Genomic DNA, 21275 nt, shown 5'->3' on the forward strand with positions numbered 1-21275 from the left:
CTGCCTCGTAAGCAAGTATATTTATTTATTGGTTAAATCACATTAGCTATAGCATGTTCCCTAAGAATGCATTTTAACACTTTGTGGAATTTATTTTCACCATTAATGGAAACTATAAGAGTTTTATCACTCATAGTTCCTAATTTATTAATCATAAATAAAATTGATTGCTGTATGTGCATGGTGCAGCTTTTCTGAAACTGAATCCATTAACACATAGAAACGAAGATCATGCTAGAATAGGAGGCTTTGAGCAGAGTAACTATATTTTCCAGTAAAAGTACAAAGATACATTTGTGACCTAGAGGATCACTGACTGTAACATTTAGAATGAAATTCAAACACAGCTAGATATATCTGGGTAAACAATCGTCCCCACATACGGAAAACTGGACAAGCAGCAATACATTTACCCTTTGAATCACTGCTGTCCTAGCTTTTGCAGAAGGATTTTCATTACAGTCATCTCTGGATCACACAAAATCAAATTCCCTTGACTGCAAGGCTTTCAAGACAATGAATTATTAACTGCCTTCTGCTATAATTATGTCTTTCCAAACTAAATCTTAGAAAGATTAAAACAAAATGACAGAGACTGGTTTGCTTGTTGACTTTGAGTGTGAACACACATTATTTTTTGTTGTTGGTTTTTGTGTGTTCTAATTTATTCAGGCGATAACCTCCTGAAAATGATAAAACTCCCTTACCTTGGAGCAGAGAATACAACATTGATTTGCAACTGTGAGCCACAAAAAAGCAAGTAAACAGATCAAGTTTACTGTAGCACTAACTCTGAGATTTACTTATAACTCATCTTCTTATAAAGATGTTTTCATTTGCTCATTTAACACAACTCCTTTATGTGCCACCCCAAAATGCTGAAGAGAAACACATGCATATGATTGCCTACTCTGGCTCCAAATTCAAATACAGGAGAAGCCTGATGATAACATAATAGACTCCTGAAAGTCACTGAGATGTTTTCATGTGACAGATTATGTTTGCCTTCAAGTATGTAAGAGCTGAATGACTGTTGTGTTTATAGTCTGAAGGCCAGTGCCCTCAGTAAATCCATTTATCTGAACTTTTGATTCTCTAACAGCAGCACTTGTTATGTTTATACAGTCAAGACTGCCATGTATAATCCATTAGAGTGTCGCATACATTCTATACACATACATACATACACGTGCACAAATGTGAACTCAATATGACTTGGTCTTTAGAATGAAAACAAAATGGAGTTAAGCTAGATATCACATTGTGGTTAAGAAGAGATATGTTTCTAGGAAGGAACATATAGCTAGTGCCTATATAGCCACTGTTTAATGTTCCTAGGCTGCCTAGACCACATCTCAGTTAAATCCATACCCAGTAAACATTTCATGCCTATCACATTTCCTTCCGATTTTATTTGGAAGTGCCATCCCCAAGCCAATTCTTCAACTTTGTCCCTTTTTATAAATTGCTGTATAAACCTAAAAATGGCTTCATGGACTGTCAGCAAATTTGTATGCAATCAGAAACTAGACTTGGAAGTAATTTTTCGCTTTTACTTATTCTTTATGATCTGCCTACGGCTTCAAAGGTACTTCATTTAAAATCCAGATTGTTCCTGATTCAAAGAGTTCACAATCTTAAGAAGATTTGTTTTCCATTAAGTTCTGCTTGCTACTTTTGTGTTTAGCAAAAATTTGGCTGCACTCAAAACCCCATCTGTTTGCAACATCACTACAGTTCTGGATGTAGAATAGAATCACAGAATATCCAGAGTTGGAAGGGACCCACGAGGATCATTGAGTCCAAACCCCTGGATCCACAAAGGACCACCCAAAAATCAGACCATGTGTCTGAGAGTGTTGTTCAAACACTTCTTGAACTCTGTCAGGCTCAGTGCCGTGACCACTGCCCTGGGGAGCCTGTCCCAGTGCCCGACCACCCTCTGGGTGCAGAATCTTTTTCTAACACCCAGCCTGACCCTCCCCTGTCCCAGCTCCATGCCGTTCCCTCGGGTCCTGTCGCTGTCCCCAGAGAGCAGAGCTCAGTGCCTGCCCCTCCGCTCCCCTCGTGAGGGAGCTGCAGGCCGCCATGAGGCCTCCCCTCAGCCTGCTCTGCTCTGGGCTGAACAAACCCAGGGACCTCGGCCGCTCCCCATACATCTTGCTCTCTAGACCCTTCACCATCTTTGTTACTCTCCTCTGGATGCACTCCAATAGTTTTTATATCCTCTTTATATTGTGGCGCCCCAAAATGCACTCAGTACTTGAGGTGAGGCCGCCCCAGCACAGAGTAGAGTAGGACGTGCTCTACAGGTGCCTAATTTTCCCTCCCAAATCTGTTATATGAGACAGATGGGACAGGGGCTGGCCAGACAGCTTTTGGTCATCTGAAGAACCTACCAAACATTGTGTTATAATAGCTTTAGTCTCCATTTATATCATACTGGAGATGCAGCCTGCCTAGTCTGTGGCAGAAATCAGAGGACACATTGCAGAAAATGAATTATTTTTAGAGGTCCTGGAAAGATCTTCAGAGGAATTTGAAATAGTAGCCAAATAGATTTGTCTTAGTGAGAAAAGACAGAAGTTACTGCATATACACTTATCAATCATATACACAGAGAATTCTGCTCATTCTAAAAAACAGCTCTTCACTGGAGAAGTAACAGACAATGAATGAGTGGAGCTGTATAAAGAAGGATTAATAAAAAATAAACGCTGAGTCTTTCTGCATAGCTGTAATTATGCTACTCAGATAAATCATAGTTATATCTTGCACTGTCTGGAGAATAGACTACATAACTGTACACAAAGCATTTTTTTAAAAAAATGGCTCAAGGGAGGTTTTTCTGTATTATCTGAAACTAATTCAAGTACTAAGTTTTAATATAATTTTCCCCAAAATGAGGAGATTAAGAAACACCCTAATGCTGAAACATATTTCAGAAAATTTATCACAACACATCCTTTATTTTTATCAAAATCTAACTTTTATGTTTTGAATGTTTTCAACTTGCTTTTACACTCAAAAAATTCCATGCACTTTGACTTTCCTAAGGCTTTTTTCAAGTGGTGTCTATTCCTCTTATTTTAGGAACAATAGATAAACCTGCTTCTGACCAGTTCTGTTCAATGTGCTACACTTCTAGGCTTGCTGTTTTCCTTCTTCCTGATTACAAAGCACCCCTTGCTGTAATTCCTGGCTGTCTAGTAAACATTTACTACATTGACACAAAGCAGGAAAATACTTTCCCCTCATTTCCTACAAACACAAGGACAGATGAAGTGACTTCACTATGGCCACACAGGATGTTAAGAGAGTAAGAAACAGAATTTGGATCTCTCATGTCTCGGGCAAGCCTTAACTGCAAGCAAACATATCAAATCCTAAACAAAGTTTAAACACAATAAAAAAAGTAATGAGGTCTGTACAGGATCATTCAAGAGACTAATGACTGAATTAGTTTGAAAAAAACTGAAGAGTCTTACTTGACATAAACTCTTACCTAGAACATCTCTTTCATGTTCAGGGATGAGAACTTTCCATTTGGATTCCTCTGGGTCACTGAAGTCAATGTTGATTAACCGATAATTTGGAGAATGACGATTTGTCTTGAAGGTGAAAACTGTTCCTTCATTGGTGACATACTCATACTCAGCCTCGAAGTTATCTATCAGCTTCACCCAATGAAGAATTCCTGCAAGATCAAACACACACAGCAAATTCTTCACCTCCAGAAACAAAGATTTTTATTTTATTTTTTAACACCTGAGAGCAAAGTCTTCCCAACAATTGCTGTAGGCTCTTTTTCCAGCAAGAGCACTGACCAGAAGGGGTACAGCTATGGGAAGGGCTGAATATATACTAAATATTAGGAGCTTATGAAGAATTGGCCAGTTTAATAGGCTGCAGAGGAAAAATGCCAGATCATGGATGTGTTAACATATTGGTTTTGAGGAATTTCTAGTTAAACTCATGCACAATACTGACAGAACCATGCCCGACTTTTCATCAGCTTTCTTAAGGGGCTGCTGGAAAGCTCAGATATTCACTGTGCAGACACTTCTACCACACTGTCTGCCCTGGAGTCAACAATGTTGAGTGCATGAGGGTCTTGGCAACAGACCTCACCAGCCCCCACTTACATGGATTTCTTGGAATTGAGAGTTACGGCTGAGCCAAAGAACTCTGCAATAAGCTTTCAAGCTTGATTCTACTAAATAGCTTTTTTTTTTTTTTATATAGTACTTAACCATAAAAGAAGTTCTTTGTTTTCTTTCTGAAAAAAAAAAAAGTTATTTTTTCTTGAAGCATAAAGTTTTCCATCTTCCCTGAAAGCACAGAATTTCCCACAGAATAGAAATGATAATTGAATTGAGTATAATAAATTTAAATATAAAGCCTTTCCCTGTCAATTCAGGGATGACATTTCTGGAATGTTATTCTACAGAAGCTTGTCACCACCACCAAGAACGACTACACACAGTTAGCTAAAATGTTAACTTGCAGGTTTGTCAAGAATGATATTGCATTTTTCCCTATCAACCTTCTACAGTATCACACCCATTAATAGACATGCACACCTCTCAAATATGAACTGCTTCAACTTATTTGCTCTCTGTCAGTCTTAGTATTGACTAAACCTAGAGTTAGGAGTGAAAGACTACACTATTTATTCACATTTCACTGTTTTGGAATAGGTTTAGAGGGTAGCAGAAAGAAAAAGAAGCAAGGCTAGATCAGGTATGTAATATGATTGCTACAGCTACAACTCAAGCTATCAGCCAAATGTACTATCATAAAAACTGTGTATTAGCTATGCCAAAAAAAAAATCATCCTTACTGATGAGAGAAACTGAAGCCTTAATATCTGAAAACAGTTGCCCACTCCCTGCCTCATCCCTAAAGCTAAAGGTTGGGTCCTTGCTTTTAAGTCGAAACAAACAAACTGTGCATAAGCCTGCTGTTGAAAGTCCACAATATAATGTTTGCTTCCATAAAACAACATGACTTATTTTATAATATTAAAAGCTGAGCAAAAAAATAGAATTAGATCATAGCTGAGCTATAACTGCTCTAAGGAATAATTGAGGAAGGAGTGAGATGGCATTTTAAACCCATTAAATGCAATAAGGTCTAGTACATTCACAAAGTTCAGGTCTCTTAATTGCTGTTTCAGTTTAAGGAAAATTTCCCTGCCTCTTCATGTAAACTAAGGAATTAGCCAATTAAATTCTACTTTTTAATACTACTGCAATACAAACTTTTCAGATAATCCTGTCAACGTAGCATTCTGTCTGAGTGGACCAATTTCATGTGAAATTTTGATTTTTCACTGAGGTCCAAAGCTTCATTCTTCTCAAGAGATTTCATGCTAAAGAAAAATACTGCTATGTTCCTCAAGTTCCACAGAAAATGTGTGCTTTGATGCCCCTGAAACAGAAAATCCAGACTACATCCAAGTCTGATGTACACCTGCAAAACTGTTCAAAGATCTCAAATCAATGCACAAGTGTTTTGGTAAATAAAAAGTTAATGGCAGAGTAACACTCTTAAAATATTGGTACATTTGTATTTTAGTATCTGACAGAATGGAACCATTCTACTAAGGAAGAACAAAACTTCATAAAAAGGAATCCCAAGACTGTTGAAAAAAATCATTTTTTATGGTAAATACACACAGTAGCTGTAGTCTGCACAGTCACAACAAAAAATATATTCCATAGAGAAAAAGGACAACACTGTTACATTAGCGATTTACATCGCTGCCTTGCAACTCATTCATCCACTCCCAAATGAACAGTCAGCACACAGTGAGAGGGTTGATATTCTACAGGGAGACACTAAAATGTTATTACAAAAATGAAGAGCATTCATCTTGTTAAAGTGGATGTTATATAGTCCTTAGAAGACAAATACTGCAGATGAATTACCTCTAAACCATTGTCTCACTGAAGTGGTTAATTACATCAATATCTGCTCTGAGTTAAGAGCCAGTAACGAGACAACTACAAGAAGCTGAAAGGGAAAGTTACATCCAGTACATTGGCTACTGTACAAATTAGTACTTGTATTTTCTCAGTGAGAGGAAGAAACCCTTTGCACTGAGATACGTCAGCCATGGAAGTGTATCTTCATGGCTGGCTGCAGCTGATCCAGATGTGGCTTACAACTGAAATGCACATCCTAGGATTGCCTTGGATTGCTCTGTCTTGCTCTCCTTTCAGCTAGGAATAACAGCTTTCTGACCGGCATAGGCAGTTTACTGAGCACTAACGTGACTGAAGAATGACTTGGGGTGGGGGAACATTTATAAGGTGGCTGAACTCCTCCTGACTGCTGATCCCCAGATCTCACCAATGCCAGCACAAGGGAGGGGGCAGCTGTAGCCGCATGGTCTGCAGCATGGCACCACACCATGGTGAGCAGCCCGACCACGCAGCTGAGTTTATCTAGCATCTCTTCAGTACCTGAGAGGAGCTGTCCTTCACCCTACTGCTGTTTTTAGCCTACACCTGTTTCACTCATCTGCCCTAGTAGCAAGCTGGCTCAAGTAATTAAATGACCAAAAACACCTGTGCTACAAAATAAAGTTTTTCTCTTTCCTTGCCTGAACCAGCTCACTGTTAGAGCAGAGGAGCACTAGTATTTACAAGGCAGCCAATATGCACAAAGGCAGCAGCAAAGAGGCAGAAGATCACAAACATTTTTCATTACCAATGAGCCATAAGATAAGCTTGACTGCAGAACACTGCTCCTTCCCATCTCGCCCTCCTCCTCCATCAGCATATCTCCACTTTCACACTTGGTTTGGCATTTGCCTGAGTGAATAGTAAAGCTCATTAAATTAGTTACCCTAGAAGAAAATTAATTTTTCTGTTCTACAGGAGACAGTTTTTTCCCCTGACAGATTAGCAAATGCAATCACCTGCTCATAGGGTGAGACAGAAGATGCTGATTGACTTGAATGGAGGGGACAGCGGTAGGTAATGCCCGTGCATGTGGAGATAGATGGGACATCTCTCTTCCAGGGCAGCAACTGCTTAGTCTGGCTCTGTCTCAAACTGCTCTCTCCAGTACCCAAAGCACCCAGGGGAACAGACAAAGTACATTGTTATTGAAGACAGGATGCTACACCAGGAGGCGAGTTTGTTTGAATGAACATAACTTGAAGTGTGAAGCATACCTTGGCAAAGATTTTTTGTTATTGTCAAGAATAAATCTACAGGTCTGCCTAGACAGGGAGACATGCATTTCTGATTTAAACTCAGTGCAAGTAAATTAAGCACAACTCTTCTGTTTTTTTTGTCTTTTGTTTACACGTATGACTGTTTACAGGTGTGACTATGGAAAGCATCTGCATGCAGCTTTTACCTGGCTTGAATTCAGGATGATTCTGCAGTAACTGGTCAAACACTCAAAGGCATGGCCAAATTTGTACTGCAGACCTTAAGCAGCACACACTTCCTTACAGCATATTCACTATCCACAGGTTATAACAGAGCACGCTCCTATAGGAGCTGAACAAGCAGGGCTGACAGCTGTTATCCTAAGCACCATCAGAAGAAGGGGATGTTCCAGTGATCAGAGGTAACCAAAAAGGCAGTTTTGCATGCCGTGCAGATATAGGAAAGCGCGCTTGATCATGGAGGACCCACATTATAACTATTGCTGGAAGAAGAACAAAGATGACTACACCAGAAGAGATGGGAAACAAAAGCCTCCCAAGTCACTTGTTGCAGCACAAAGTCACATGTACCCATTCCTAAGGGACCTGAGAAAGTCAGTGATGATATTGATGAACATGCAACTGCAGCCAAAAAAGCATATGCCTTACTGAAGGGCATAAAGCTAAGGAAACAGGGAGATGAACTACATAGTTTCTCTAAAACAAGGCACCCTGGTCTAGAGGCAGCTGAAAGACCCTTGTTTCAGATTCAAACCCAGAACAAACAGCCTTTAAGCCAGAGAAAGAATAGCACATCTGTAAGTTATGAGTTTAAAAAGCCCTCCAAAAGCAACTTTTATCAAAACCTGTAACTAAAAAACAAGGTTTTGATAAAGATTTGCAGTTTTAATTAGCAACCTTCTGAGAACAAGCCTTTGAGGAGAGCCATTGAGAAGTGGCATTTGTAGTCCAGGCTCCCTTATCCTTAACACCAAAGCCATTGAAGACTCAAGACCTTAATCTACATGAGCATGCAGTGGAGACAGATTTATTATGTATGGAAAAAGCATAAGGCTGAAGCTCTTGATAGTTCTCTGTATACTATTGCTATAACCTAATCCTTTTCTCTGCCAGTCCTTCCAGTAAAACACATTGCTGAAGAGCTATAGATGCTTTTGCATACATACTTTACCAGACTGCTATCCATCATAAGTAACTGCATCACAATAGGAAGTAGGGGGGACACAGGATTTATGATCTTTAGTTGATGGTCAGTAAAAGATGTGCCACATTGCAGAAAGTCATAATCCTACATAGCTGAGCCCTCTTCAGCAATATTTAGAACAATAACCACCTAGAGTGTACAGGCAGGATTTTTAAGCAAAATTTTCAGATCAATGAACACAAAACGGAAATGATATCAGTAAGCAGCACAGATTCAATCCTCAGCAGGCTTCCGAACACAGCAAAATGTTCAGTGGTCTGCTAAGGGCTCTCTGTATGATGAAGCAGTTTTGTGGCTGACTGATGAAAACTACAGTGGAAGGAAAAACTAATTTGAACAAACTGTGATTATAATAGCATGAATGATCACAGAGAGCCTGCTGTCAACCCTCTTTGAGAAAGACAGAGAGCTTGAGAGTCACTGTTCATCAGTTAGCAAATGTTCTCAATAATTCCTTCTGTATTTCCTGGTTCATGGAAAGGCCAAACAATCCATTTGCAGCAAATAACCTCTTGGCTATGCTGGCTGTAGAGACAGGGTTTACTGATCAGCTAATGGTAATTTTTCATCTGCTGTTATAAAAATCCCTCTCATTCAGCTCTTTTTATGTACGCTAGCAGTCAAAGTTATCAGGTAAAGATATAAATGCTAATTTCCATTAAATTATACTCCATCCCACATTATGTCAGTTACATTTTTTGTAAGACAGACAGTTTTTCTGGAAACAGGGGAGTGCTGAGAATGAATGATCAGGGAACCAGGTGAGCCATGAGCTTTGGTTCAGAATGAAGGGATAGGCATTTTATCTGAAAGAGTTATGCCAAATTTCATTATGGCATACGCATTATGTAGGCAAACTTCTACTCAAGGAAAGATCATGATTTTTCAACTCTTATATTTTATTCTTAATTGATTTTTCAGGGAGACACCGGAGGATAAGCATGTAATATGCTCGTCTCTGAACGATAACTGTAAAGTTAAAAAGATCTGAAAACAACAAAAACAACAACAACAACCAAACAAACCCAGACAGTTACCTTCAGCCTTTAAAACAGAGCCTCCAACGTAGCTACAGGTCTGAATTTTTAAACTGAAATAATTTTGATAATATTCACCAGTTGTTTGGAATGCATTTCACTTTTCATCCTAAAGATCAAAATTTGTTTGATCATTTCAATAGGGAGACTTTTAAACAGAAGAAAATTTCAAAACAAAGCAAAAATGCCTCTAAATCTAAACTGTTTACAGAAAAGCCTTAAATACATATATATGTCATTGCCAGACCGAAAGTACACACACATACAGATAGTAAGATCCACCATGAGCATCTACATGCTATACTGTAACTTTAGAGCACGCGGTTTGTAAGTATGCTTTACATAAAAATCATAACACATCTACTTCCTAAACTTGAATGATCAATGTATTCAGTACTACCAGACTTGGAGGCAGAAGAGGGAGAAACACGCTGTTTTAATTCAATACTTTGCTACTGACAGATTAATCAACATACACATCTATATAATACCACATCCTAGTAGGACACAAGAGAACATTAAATTCATGGCCTTAACACATTGAATTTCAAAACCTGGACACTGCAATATGTAATGTTGAGCTACTGCATGTAACATGGCCCTAATTTACCATGAGTACTTATTGAACGTTTTCTTCCTACATTTCTCGTTATATCATAGAGCATACTGTATCACATGCTGATAGCAGCTGGATATTTAGGATGTAACAGCAAATCCATTGCGAGGTTGCTGTAATCTTTTAGACCAAGTTAAAACAATCTGGTTTTGCTTTTGGATAGCTACTGTACACAGCTTTCAAATACAGACAACAGCACCTTCCTACGTGAAACAAGAGCAGAGCAGCTCAGATCACGGCTATACACGGATGTATTTTGTGCCTATCCCTCTGGCCTGTCTCAGAGGCTCTATTCCAAATGGGCAAACATACCCAAGAAGCTTACTGCATAGCGTATTTCTATCAGCTAGAGTACCTCAACTGAAATGGTTTTACTTCATCTGCAAAACCCAAGCCATCACACTGATGTTAATCTCTTGCTTCCTACTTCTTATGTCAGTAGCTGGGATCAGCTGTGCATCTTCACTTGATTTGTACTTTCCATCTGCTGGAGACTTCTTCAGAAACACTGAAATGATAAGCCAGCTCCCTAGCTCTACACTGTGGTTCTGAGACCTTAGGCTTTGCTCTACCAGTAGCTTTCTTACAAAAAGCAAACAGAATAATTAAACAAACACAACCAATCAAGTATAAGACATAAGAGGATGGCAGATCATGCTTGTGTGTAGCTAGCTATTCCTATTTACCAAGTACAGAGAAAAAAATGCATCTAGTGGAGAACATCTAATGATTAACTAATTCAGTAAAGTACCACACAAGCTTTTAAGAAGAACACCATATTGTTTCTGATGTTTTCAATGTAAAAAATGTCCTTGTTACCTCCATTTCTGAGCTTGTTACTGTGGGTGCCAAAGAAAGCTGAATTTATTAAAAATAATATGAAAAGATTTATCCCTACTATAAAATTTCAAGCCATTTGTTACCAGAGAAGGTATCTGTGAAGACAAAAAAACGCATGATGTTTAGGATGATAGTTTATATAGCCATCATCTTTTTCTGGTGTCTAACATAGGAACAAAAACCAAAACAAAACAAAAAAAAATGGTGCTAGTGAATACGTTGCTTGGAAAAGTAATCATGTTGACTAGCAGATGAAGTTTATCTTTTAATTTTCACCATAGCCACTTATACCAGCCAACAGCTTAACTGCACAAAGCCAGCATGGTTTAGGATGCAGTCACTATATAAGAAGTATCTGAGTTTTCATGCAGAAGCACGTTTTCATTGCAGAATACCAGCAAATCAGATCCATCAGGCTTTTAAGACACTTTTCAGACCCTGAAAATACATATATTCAGAGGCATCTAAATTTCAAGTACCCTCTAGGAGAAGAGGTTTTGAAAACCAGTCATTTACTCCAGCATTTGTCACAGTATTAATAAGTTTTGTTCAACCCATGATAGATAATCTCATGGTACATACTGTGATTCAAACTGGAAATGACTGCTTCATGGTGGTATGACCACAACATATCCTGGAAAATGAATGACAGCATGCAGCCCTTCACTTGGGCATCAAAATGTAATTGCATTTTGAATCATGCAATACCTGGCTTGCTTTTAAGCTCTCACTCAGAGCTAGGCAGCTACAGAAAAGAACTCAGGGTTGGTGGGTTTTTTTTTCCTCTTTCTTCTTCACTGCCACAAGCCTTTAATTGTGTCATTCCGGTCTCCATAGGTAAGAGAGCATCCAAGAAACTTGGACTCTTAGACTATTTTTGAAGTTAACATCTCAATCTCTTGGGACCAGACTTCACTTAGGAACATCTGAGGGAGAGGAGGTATTAAGGGTTCCTGAAAGCAATGCAACTTTGTGTTTGTACTGAGAGGGCTCTCAGTATCACTCATGCGGTGGATGATGGCTACTCACTCATCATCAAAATACAATGCATTATTCCTCTGAGTTAAAAAGTTCAGACGTGTCAAGATATATCAAATACTAGCCCAGAAGAAAGAAAACTTTTATGAGCAGAGATTTCTCCATCAGTTTCAAGGCTTCTATTTTACTTCCATTTGGATGATTACTCAAAGGACAGGAGAGAATATATATATGCTTTGTTTTGAGAGTTATAGCTTATGTCTTCATGCAGCAGAACAGAACAGAAAAACAGGAACCAAATGTGACCTCTCTCACACCTCGCCTTCTCTAATGCACAAATACATAGTCTAAAAAATAACCTCACTGTGAGTACTACTTATAAATGTTATGCCCAGTCAGGCTGAAGCCTCACAACCTGATGTTGTTTGAGTAAAGCTGAGAAAGCAACCTGTCTCTGGACCAAATGTTGCCCTCACCCCTTCCTCCCTTTTTCTTCTTGACCAAACCGCACAGCAAGCCTTGCTGAGAGCCAATTGGCACACAATTAGCGTCTCAGCCCCACCTTGCCAAAAGTGTAGATCTGGTATTCAGAAACCTGTTTTGTGGATGAGAACTCCAACTATTGGACAGGTCGATGGGCCTGGACCTCTCTCCTTCCCAAGCAGGACACATCTTTGGTAAGAGGCTTGTCTCCAACTCTGTCTGATGTTACCTGGGAAAATACTGATGACTAAAGCACTGAACTATTAACTCAAGCTCAATCCTTGCAGTAAGAGAATTTATCAACGACAATTCTGAATCTGTTGTATCTGTTGCCTTAATAAGCTACCCATCTTTTCAACTTTGCCAAACTCAGTGAAAGCCCTTGGCAGGGCTCTGAAAAAGGCAGATATTGACTCTAATAAGAGGCTGTATACATAACCCTTTAGACATAAACCATTGAGCAAGTCTGGGACCAGGACTGGATCCAGCCGCACCTAGGCTCCCCTCTGAGAAGGGGTTTGAAAAGCAGGGGGATCCTTTCTGAGCCTTGTGACTCAACAGGAGGGCCTCCCTCAGCCACGTACCCTTAACACGACATGAGGCTTCCACATATTTTCCAAGACTCGATTGTTTCTTTACTCTCTGTTTGCTAGGGAACGAGGATGTAGTGGCCTAGTTTCAATACTGATTTTAGAATATATATTTTTTCTTAAGTTACTTGAATCACAGAAAAGACTTTCAAAAAAGAGTATGCTCCCCACCACCATGCTCAGCTTTCTGGCTGATGACTACTGTCTCCTGTCTTTTCTCTTGCTCATTTTCCTTACAAAGGTTTTGATCCACATTTTCAGGCTACACAGCAATCACATACTGAGTCATCTTTTTGATGTTACTGTATATAGATAGCACTGTTCATTCCTTTTTATTTGTTTATTTTAAAGATGACCTTATAAACTGCAAGGCTGAGCTAAAATACAAAAGGTCAGATAAATGGATTTTCAACAGGAAGTTGAGAAACATCACCTTTGTTTTTCTACCTGCCCTCAAAGCACATGTACACTTTCTTTAGTGTGCCTAGGAAAAACAGAACTTCCTTCCAAACAAAAGAACAAAATAAAAATTCTTATAGCTGATAACCCTGCTCTTAAAATTCCTTCTTGCAACCTGTCCCTACCAGCCTAGTACAAAGCAATTTCATCTGACGACTAAGCAACTAGCAAACTCTGAACTTCAGCTTTTGCTCAATTTTTCTTGCCTCTTCCAAGCCAGTAGTTTTCAAATACTTTAGACTAGCTTCTCTTCCTGTTCCCATGTCCTCCTCCTACCTCTCTCTGTTCCCACCAGCCAAACTACTAGACTCCAAGCAGCCCCAAGTCTCCAGTTCCCATTACCCAAGCATAAGACCTCTCACCATCGTGTCCTTCCTTTCTCACTCTGTTCTCATGCTTTAGCTCCCCCCAGGAAAAGGAAAGATCCATCCAGAGCTCTGAGGCAGTGACTCGTAAATCAGCTCTATGGTGCTATAACCAGAGGATCCCGTTTCTTTATTAGGCTTCCTAACTGCCACAATACAAAATAAAGAAAAAGGTCAGTATTAAGAACTTTGAAAAGACCAATTGGCCATGTCACCTTGGTTTAAGTTTTTAGCCAAGGATGATTAAAGAGCTTTCATTTGCTTCTCTTTGCACACCTACAGATTTGTGCTAAATCCCCTTCTACCTTCACCAAGCCACACATTCAAAAGAATAAGTAATCAAGGCTGACAACTTAATCAAAAAACATTTTCTAGAAGGGAAAAAAATTATTACCAGACACAGAAACAATAAGAGACATGTCAGGAGAAAAAAAAAAGTTACTTTTTTGTAAGGTGTACAACAGGGTTTGCTAATATCTACGTGCTTGATTGCTATGTATTCAGCTGTTTGGCTAATATGATGTAGGCATACTGAGAACACCAGTTAAGCAAGGTGACGAATGAGAAAAGTTCTTTTGTTTGACTGGTTCAATATGCAAACTCCAGAATATTGCCAGCATTGTGGAAGACAAGTTTGATCAAACAGCTATTAAAAATTGTGCCTTACAGTTCTCAGCTACTGGGCAACTGTGGTTTTTAAAATAAATATTCACCATTAAATCATTTTAAAAAGTGTTATAGAAGTCTGTGCTTGAGAAACCTATGTTCAGTTTGGCAAGACAAGTAAAGAAATGTGGAGTCTTGAATGAGGGATAACCTTTGGGACATGAACCCACAGTGCTAGCCTTCCTGATAAAAGGCGCAGCTGCCGCACCTCTGCTATTAAAATCTCATAAAACAAAATTAAACTTCATTAGTCTGTTCAGTGGCTGACAAACAGTAGTGGAAAACCAGCAAGACTTCTGACACATTGATTTTCCCTGATCTTTCTAAACCCAATCCCATAAGCACCCAAAGAGGCATACCTCCTTCAGGTTGAGTACGGCAAGAAAGTTTTTCCACAAGCTTAAATAATAGCCCAGCTGTCTTCCACTGGTGTCTGACTTCTCATAGTATTGTGAATTAAGAGCACAAGTATCTAGTCTTGAAGAATGAAGAATTTGCAAAGCACATTAGAATTAAATAATATAAAGCTTTTTTTTTTTTTTAAGGTGCATTTGGTTAAATTGGCTGTAAGCATGAAACTCTGGTTAATAAGCCTGGCCATTCCTAACATTAAGAGTTCTGTGGTAAAAATTAAGCCACGAACAGGGTTAACTTGGTGGGATTTGTGAGGTACACGTGGTAGAAGGGGAGGAGGGAAAACAGTATTCCCCCAAACGTCTATGCAGCCTAAATCAAAACTCTCATTAAAAAGTAGCACTGCATTTGTCAGAAGTTACTTACACAGTGATTTTCTATTCTAAAAAGGAGCGTTCATGGCACAAATAGATCACAATGGCCCAGTTAAAAATCCTAGCAAACTGAATATTTGAAGAGCAAGATGACTCAGCCTGTATATAGTACGAGGGATTGTGAATGAGGGAAAGGAAGTGTGAAGAACATTTTACCTAACCTGAGAAGCAGAAAAGATGCTTTCTTTAATGTTATTAGAAGGAAACAGAAGGACTGTTTTATAGGTTATCTTCTAGGGAAAACACATCAACAAGGATTATTATAGAAGATTGCACTGCAAATTCAATTAACCCATGGCTGTTGACAAAGTATCATGAGTACTCCCATGCAAAAAAGGGGAAAGGGCTAAATGACACTTAAATTTTCAAATGTAAAAATAAGCAAATGAAATCTATTGTGTTTCTTAAACATCTAGAAGTAGCCCTTTCTTGTTTGTTAGATGTGATCTCTACTCAGAGTCAAGATAATTTCCTAACCAACACAGAGCAAGTTGACTTCCACAGGTCCACATCCACTGAAATAAAGAATCAATGGATACACAAGACAACTACCCTCACAGCAGCAAAACTAATACAATGTCATGCTTGCAAAGAGTCTTTAATGATATCATTATCTCCTCACTTGTAAATTAAACAGAGTACCTACAAAGAGAAGCCACAACTCATACTGTGCTGGAAGTTAATGAAATGCATTAACTCAAGATTACTACAGCAATAATGAAGTGGCAAGTATTGGGCAAACCATGTTTCATAAAGAGATGACTTGTGAGACAGTTAAGCCAGAGGTTCCCTCTACATCAACGTGGTTTAGTTGGACTGTCTGACATCTAGAATGCTGTACTGAAACGTACAGCAGATGATTTCCACAAGTAACATTTTCCCCATAGTACTTAAAATAGCAGTTTTCAGATATTGACTTGATTAAAATGCATATAGCATCTAAGTTAAGAGGCTAAGTTGAAGACAAAGTATGGAGTGAATACAGAATCTCTTCTCAAAAAACATCTGCAGTCACAGCAAAGACAACAGTATGTGTTCTCCATACTATGCCCGTCCTGTGAGGAATAAGTTTTTGTTGAGGTACATGATTATAAGCCTTTTGGAAATCCAACATAACTGTACAAATTCACATCACCTACATACAAAAGCCTGCTGTTCCCTTCAAAGAACACCAACTGGTTTATAAGACAAGGTTTTCCTTTACAAAACCCAGGCAGACTCTTACTTATTCAGGTGCCCTACAACTCTATTCCTATACTTTCTACCAGTTTATCTTGTACAGACATCAGACTTCCTAAAGTCTTTTACAGATTTTTGCATCCCTTTCCTACCTTTCATTTGCTACCCTGCACCCTACCTCAATAGTTGGGCTATTTTACCTCGAGTTCTAGAACTCATGGGTGAGTTCCTGTAGCCTTATCTATCTGTTCTGGTAAGTGGATTGCTGTTTTGCCAATTTCTTTTCCAAAACCTCTTCTGTAATCCACCAGCAAACTCAGACCACGCTCACTTCAATTTTAGATAGATCTTCTGATAAGTTCCCTGAAAAAAGTAATTCCAGCATCGTATTAGCCCCATTTCCATCACTAGTCCCCCCACACAGTGATCAAAGAAACACTTAACACGTGTTGTTTAATTCTTATCTACAAGTAATTCACAAACTAGCTTTGATGTTGTACAGACTAGCTTGTATTACCATATGCCAAGTGAATCCCACTTGGTATTCCCAAGAAGGTAGCTATCCTGCTACATAAACATTAGTCCTACCAAGCCATGATGGATAATTTACCTGAGATTAAAAAAAAGACTGTGTTCTACAGAAAAAGCATGATCCAAAAGAATTCATTGCTTAGTAGTTTGAGCAAGATCCCCCTCTCCAGACTTAAAGATATATATATATATATATATATTTATATTTAACAGGAAAGATATAACATGCATCTGTGTTAACGGTATTTGAGAACTATTTAAGACTAGCAAAGAGACAGGACAAAGTTCACAAATCAAAAGTCCTGTTCTTAAATTTGGTAACTCACTGCAAGTATATTTGGTTCTTACATAATATGACTGTTTATCTCCACCATGCTGTATTTTGGAATGCATTTAACAGAGAATTTTTCTAGCCTGAAGAAACAGCACGAATACAAACAATGCCATACCCACTAAAAGAAAAACAGATTGATTCAATTTTACAGGATTATACTGCTAACAAAGTCAGCTCCTTCAAGGTACAAAGGATAGGCAAGATAAATTTAGCTCCTAGCAAAACACTTATCTGGCAAGAGTACCTGTACAGAATTCATTTTTAAAACCAGGACTGCACACTGAGAAGGTATATTCTAACTTCTAAACCAAAACTAACACAGAAGTTAGTGAGATGCTTAAACTACATGGTCACACCAGCCATTTTGAACCTCTATAAACCATTAAAAACTTATTTCATAATAAGGAAGAGGGGTAGTAAAGAACACATCTATTCAAAACAGGACAAAACGTGGAAATGTACTTTATGTTCCGTATTTGTAATTCTTCACTAGCAAGATTACCTAAGATGATGCCCACTCTTGCAAGTGAAAGCATCACATTCCATAGGAAAAAAATGGAAATTATTGTAACTAAAGACAGCTAAAGATATGTGAGCTATGTCAGGCACCTTGAGACGACAAAGCACTAAAATTGTCACTGCCCACTGGATTCCCTTAGGAAAAGAGATGAGTGGAGTAAAGAAAAGCTTAAAGGAGCTGAAAAAGAATAAAGCAAAATCACTGTCAGGAATAAGAGACAAAGGAACAGCTAGAATGCTGTTCTGCTGCTTTGGAAAGTAAGCCATTGTTCCTACTACTAATAGATTGTTAACAAAAAAGGGGTGACCTTTTTATTCAATTGTTCCATTCCTGCTGATTCTCGCGGGATGATCTTGATCTTCCATTTCAGCCTCTCATATGGAAAAGCTGATGATTCACTTATTTGTATTGTCTAGATATCCAATGAAAAACAGAATGAGCATGTAATTAACCATAAACAGGAAAAGAGTTTGTAATTTAAGGAAGCAAAAAAGGTTTTACAGCTTTACTTTTCAATTGGATATTCTTTTCCTGTTGTACTCATCTTTTCAAAACAGCCAGAAACAAATTAATTCAATTTGCAGTTAAAAATGAAATCCTTTTCTTGTTATAAAAACATGCTATATGTAAACAAAGGTAAAAAGGGAATACTACACATTCCTTCCATCTGCTGGGGAAAGAAATATCTGAACTCCTGTAAGCCTGCTATGGGTTATATTGTGTTGCACAGTAATTCCCACAGTAGCTGACTCATCCTTGAATTCACAATCATCTTGAGTTCTCTCAGACAGATTTCTGGAAAGTGTTTTTCACTTCCACATATGAAACAAACTGTTTCATCATTTTGCATTTCTATTTCTTTTTTCTTTTCCCAAGATGTATTTTTTTTACCCACTTCTTCAAACTCTCCTGCAAAGGTAAGCCAAATAATTCAACTGGATACTGTATTGTTCAAAGGACAATGATTTATTATTTTTTCTTTTTGTCTTTCAGACTAAAAATAAAACTTTATTCTGAGCTTTCTAAATAGATAGCTCACGTGTTTTTTTCTTAATCGCACATTTCTAACATATGCTAAGTCAGAAACACAAATACCAAGAATGAAACACCTTAACTACCCAACAGTAATTTTAACATCCCTTCATAATAGTGTATTTACTGCTGCAATGTAGCTTTCTAAACTTTAAAATATAAATTCAGAACTACGTGAAATTAGTTGATATCAGACTTGAAATATTCAAAGAATGTAACTCCTGTATCTGTGCACTGAATTAAGACTAGCACAGCTAAAATCAACAGAAAAAGATTAATAGTGGAAGACACTATCTAAACCTGACAGAGATAACCAAGTTTCATACACGTGTATAAAGTCTGCCACCTACCAACCTCCAAGTAGTACTGTCATACTGCATGACCCCACGCACACACACTTTTTTTGAAGGCCCTTTTAAAATGAGAATAAGAAACAGCAATTGCTTTAAACTTTAAGCTTCACAGCACAATATCACAGGGATCCAAGCTATGCACCACTTCACAGCAACACAAGTGTCTTCCACTAAATAGAAGAACATCATACTAGACATCACAACATTGCTATGCTGTACGAGAAGGGCTATCAACATGTATTATAACTACAAAATACCTGGGACAACAATAAATGGTATTAGTTTATTAACCTGATCCCTCTAGTTAAGGGAAGCCCCACATTTGTTTTGCCCCATCTAGACACAAGTAGTAAGATCTGCCCCCATGTATCTTTCCGCCTTGCTGCCACAGCCATTATGCTGCTGTGGAGAGACATGATCAGTACAATCAGCACGTGAGCTTCTACAATGCAAGGGTAGCTTTAGTCCTTACGTATACTCACATGTACTTATTATTTTGACCTGCTGCTCGAAACAGTATTTAAATTATGATGCGTCTCAAGGAAATTAAACAGGATGAAGGACATTCTTGTAAGTTAAGAGAATTTTGGCCCTGTCAGATCTTAAAGTACATGTCCAAAGACTGTAGGGGACAGGGATGTCAATGGCCTCTAACAGAACAAGGAAGGAGAAGAAAAAAAGATAACCCAAGCATAGAATTCCTATAAAACCATTTATAATACCAGAAACCTAGTCATGACCCTTCAATTTTAAGGTACAATCCGTGTTTTAGATCCTTTCTTTTAAATTATCAGCTGTTCTTTCCTCATTACAAAACCAGAGTACTATCTCTGGCATATGTGACAGAAGCTTTCTTTAGTCAATCACCTTCCACAATCCAATACTTAGTTTAATTGATTTTACCTTAGCATGGTGTTAAAAAAAAAAAAAAGTGTTCATTTTCTCAGCTTCCAGTTGCAAAGTCAGACTACTGGCACATGTCTACAGACAGTAGTCTGTCAGACTACTGGCACATGACACATGTCACAGCAAGCTTCTACAGGATGTAAAGGTATTTTGATTGAAGCAACCAAAGCCCCTCCTATTTCTAATTTGATGCTATTTCATCTCTTCTTTAAGGTCACTAAATTGGAGTTACACTGTCAAAGCACTTTCTCCTTACAACACGTAGGAAGCACCTGTATCAGATGTGTTATCTGGTAGATCTGGGGCTGTCCTGATTTTGGTTGTGATAAGAGTTAATACCTGTAATATCCTGACATTTTCTTTCATTTTTCAATATCCCTCGTTCCCTCTTTGCCTGTCTGTACAATTTCTGAAATAACTAATGCTCATTTAAATAGTCCTGCAACTAGTTCTCTGAGATCTTTGTGAACAGCTGCATCTTAATTGCCTCATTTTCTCCCTCACTTCTGCTGTGTACTTTTTTCAAATACCACAGGAGGAATTTTTGCCTTTTAATTTCTGAGAGTGGTCTTTAGTTTTGTGGTCTCGCCCATTTCTTTCTCTCCCTTTTTATTTAATGAGTATGGGAGATAACAGCCTCACTGCCAGGGGTACCCCTTGCATTCAGCACAGAAGTCTAGGCCCATACAGAGGCCACGCGTAATTATCCTGAGGATTTGGATTTCACGGGGCCTTTTTTTGCCTAATAGCTACAGGGAGAGGGCAGGAATGCAGGAGCCTCAGCAAATGGCTTACACAGGTCAACTTTGTCCATCCCCTCCTCTAAGACATCTAGGTTCTGGAAGTGACTCTCACATTACCTCTTATGCAGAATTCAGCAGTGACTGCATTTTTGCCGTACAGCATAACGTAATGAAGTTCATTACCCATGCTAGCCAAATGGGATCTCACTGCAGTGAATAATGCAACTAGCTGTAGGATTAGCTTAATGAACACATGAAATCAGAAGAGACTTAAAACAACTTAACCCCGTTAGTACATATGCAACCTACATCTCAGTTATTAGCCAGTTCAAGAAAAAGGACATACAAATTTAAAACCAACCACTACCTTATATTTGTTCACCATATATGTCCTTTAAATAATATACCACATTGTCTAATCTTCCTTCACAACAGTATTCTGGTACATTTCTCCAGTTATAA

At 38.4% G+C, this 21275-nt stretch overlaps 1 protein-coding gene across 1 annotated transcript in view; it reads right to left on the reverse strand.

Moving 5' to 3' along the window:
• The window catches only part of PREP (prolyl endopeptidase), a 103790-nt gene that overhangs the window by 50059 nt on the left and 32456 nt on the right, over positions 1-21275 (reverse strand). The window contains exon 8 of the mRNA XM_035564809.2: positions 3506-3697. Coding sequence (XP_035420702.1) covers positions 3506-3697 — 192 coding nt within the window. The remainder of the gene's footprint in view (positions 1-3505; positions 3698-21275) is intronic.

The sequence above is a fragment of the Cygnus atratus genome, chromosome 3, assembly GCF_013377495.2.
Source record: "Cygnus atratus isolate AKBS03 ecotype Queensland, Australia chromosome 3, CAtr_DNAZoo_HiC_assembly, whole genome shotgun sequence".
NCBI lineage: Eukaryota > Metazoa > Chordata > Aves > Anseriformes > Anatidae > Cygnus > Cygnus atratus.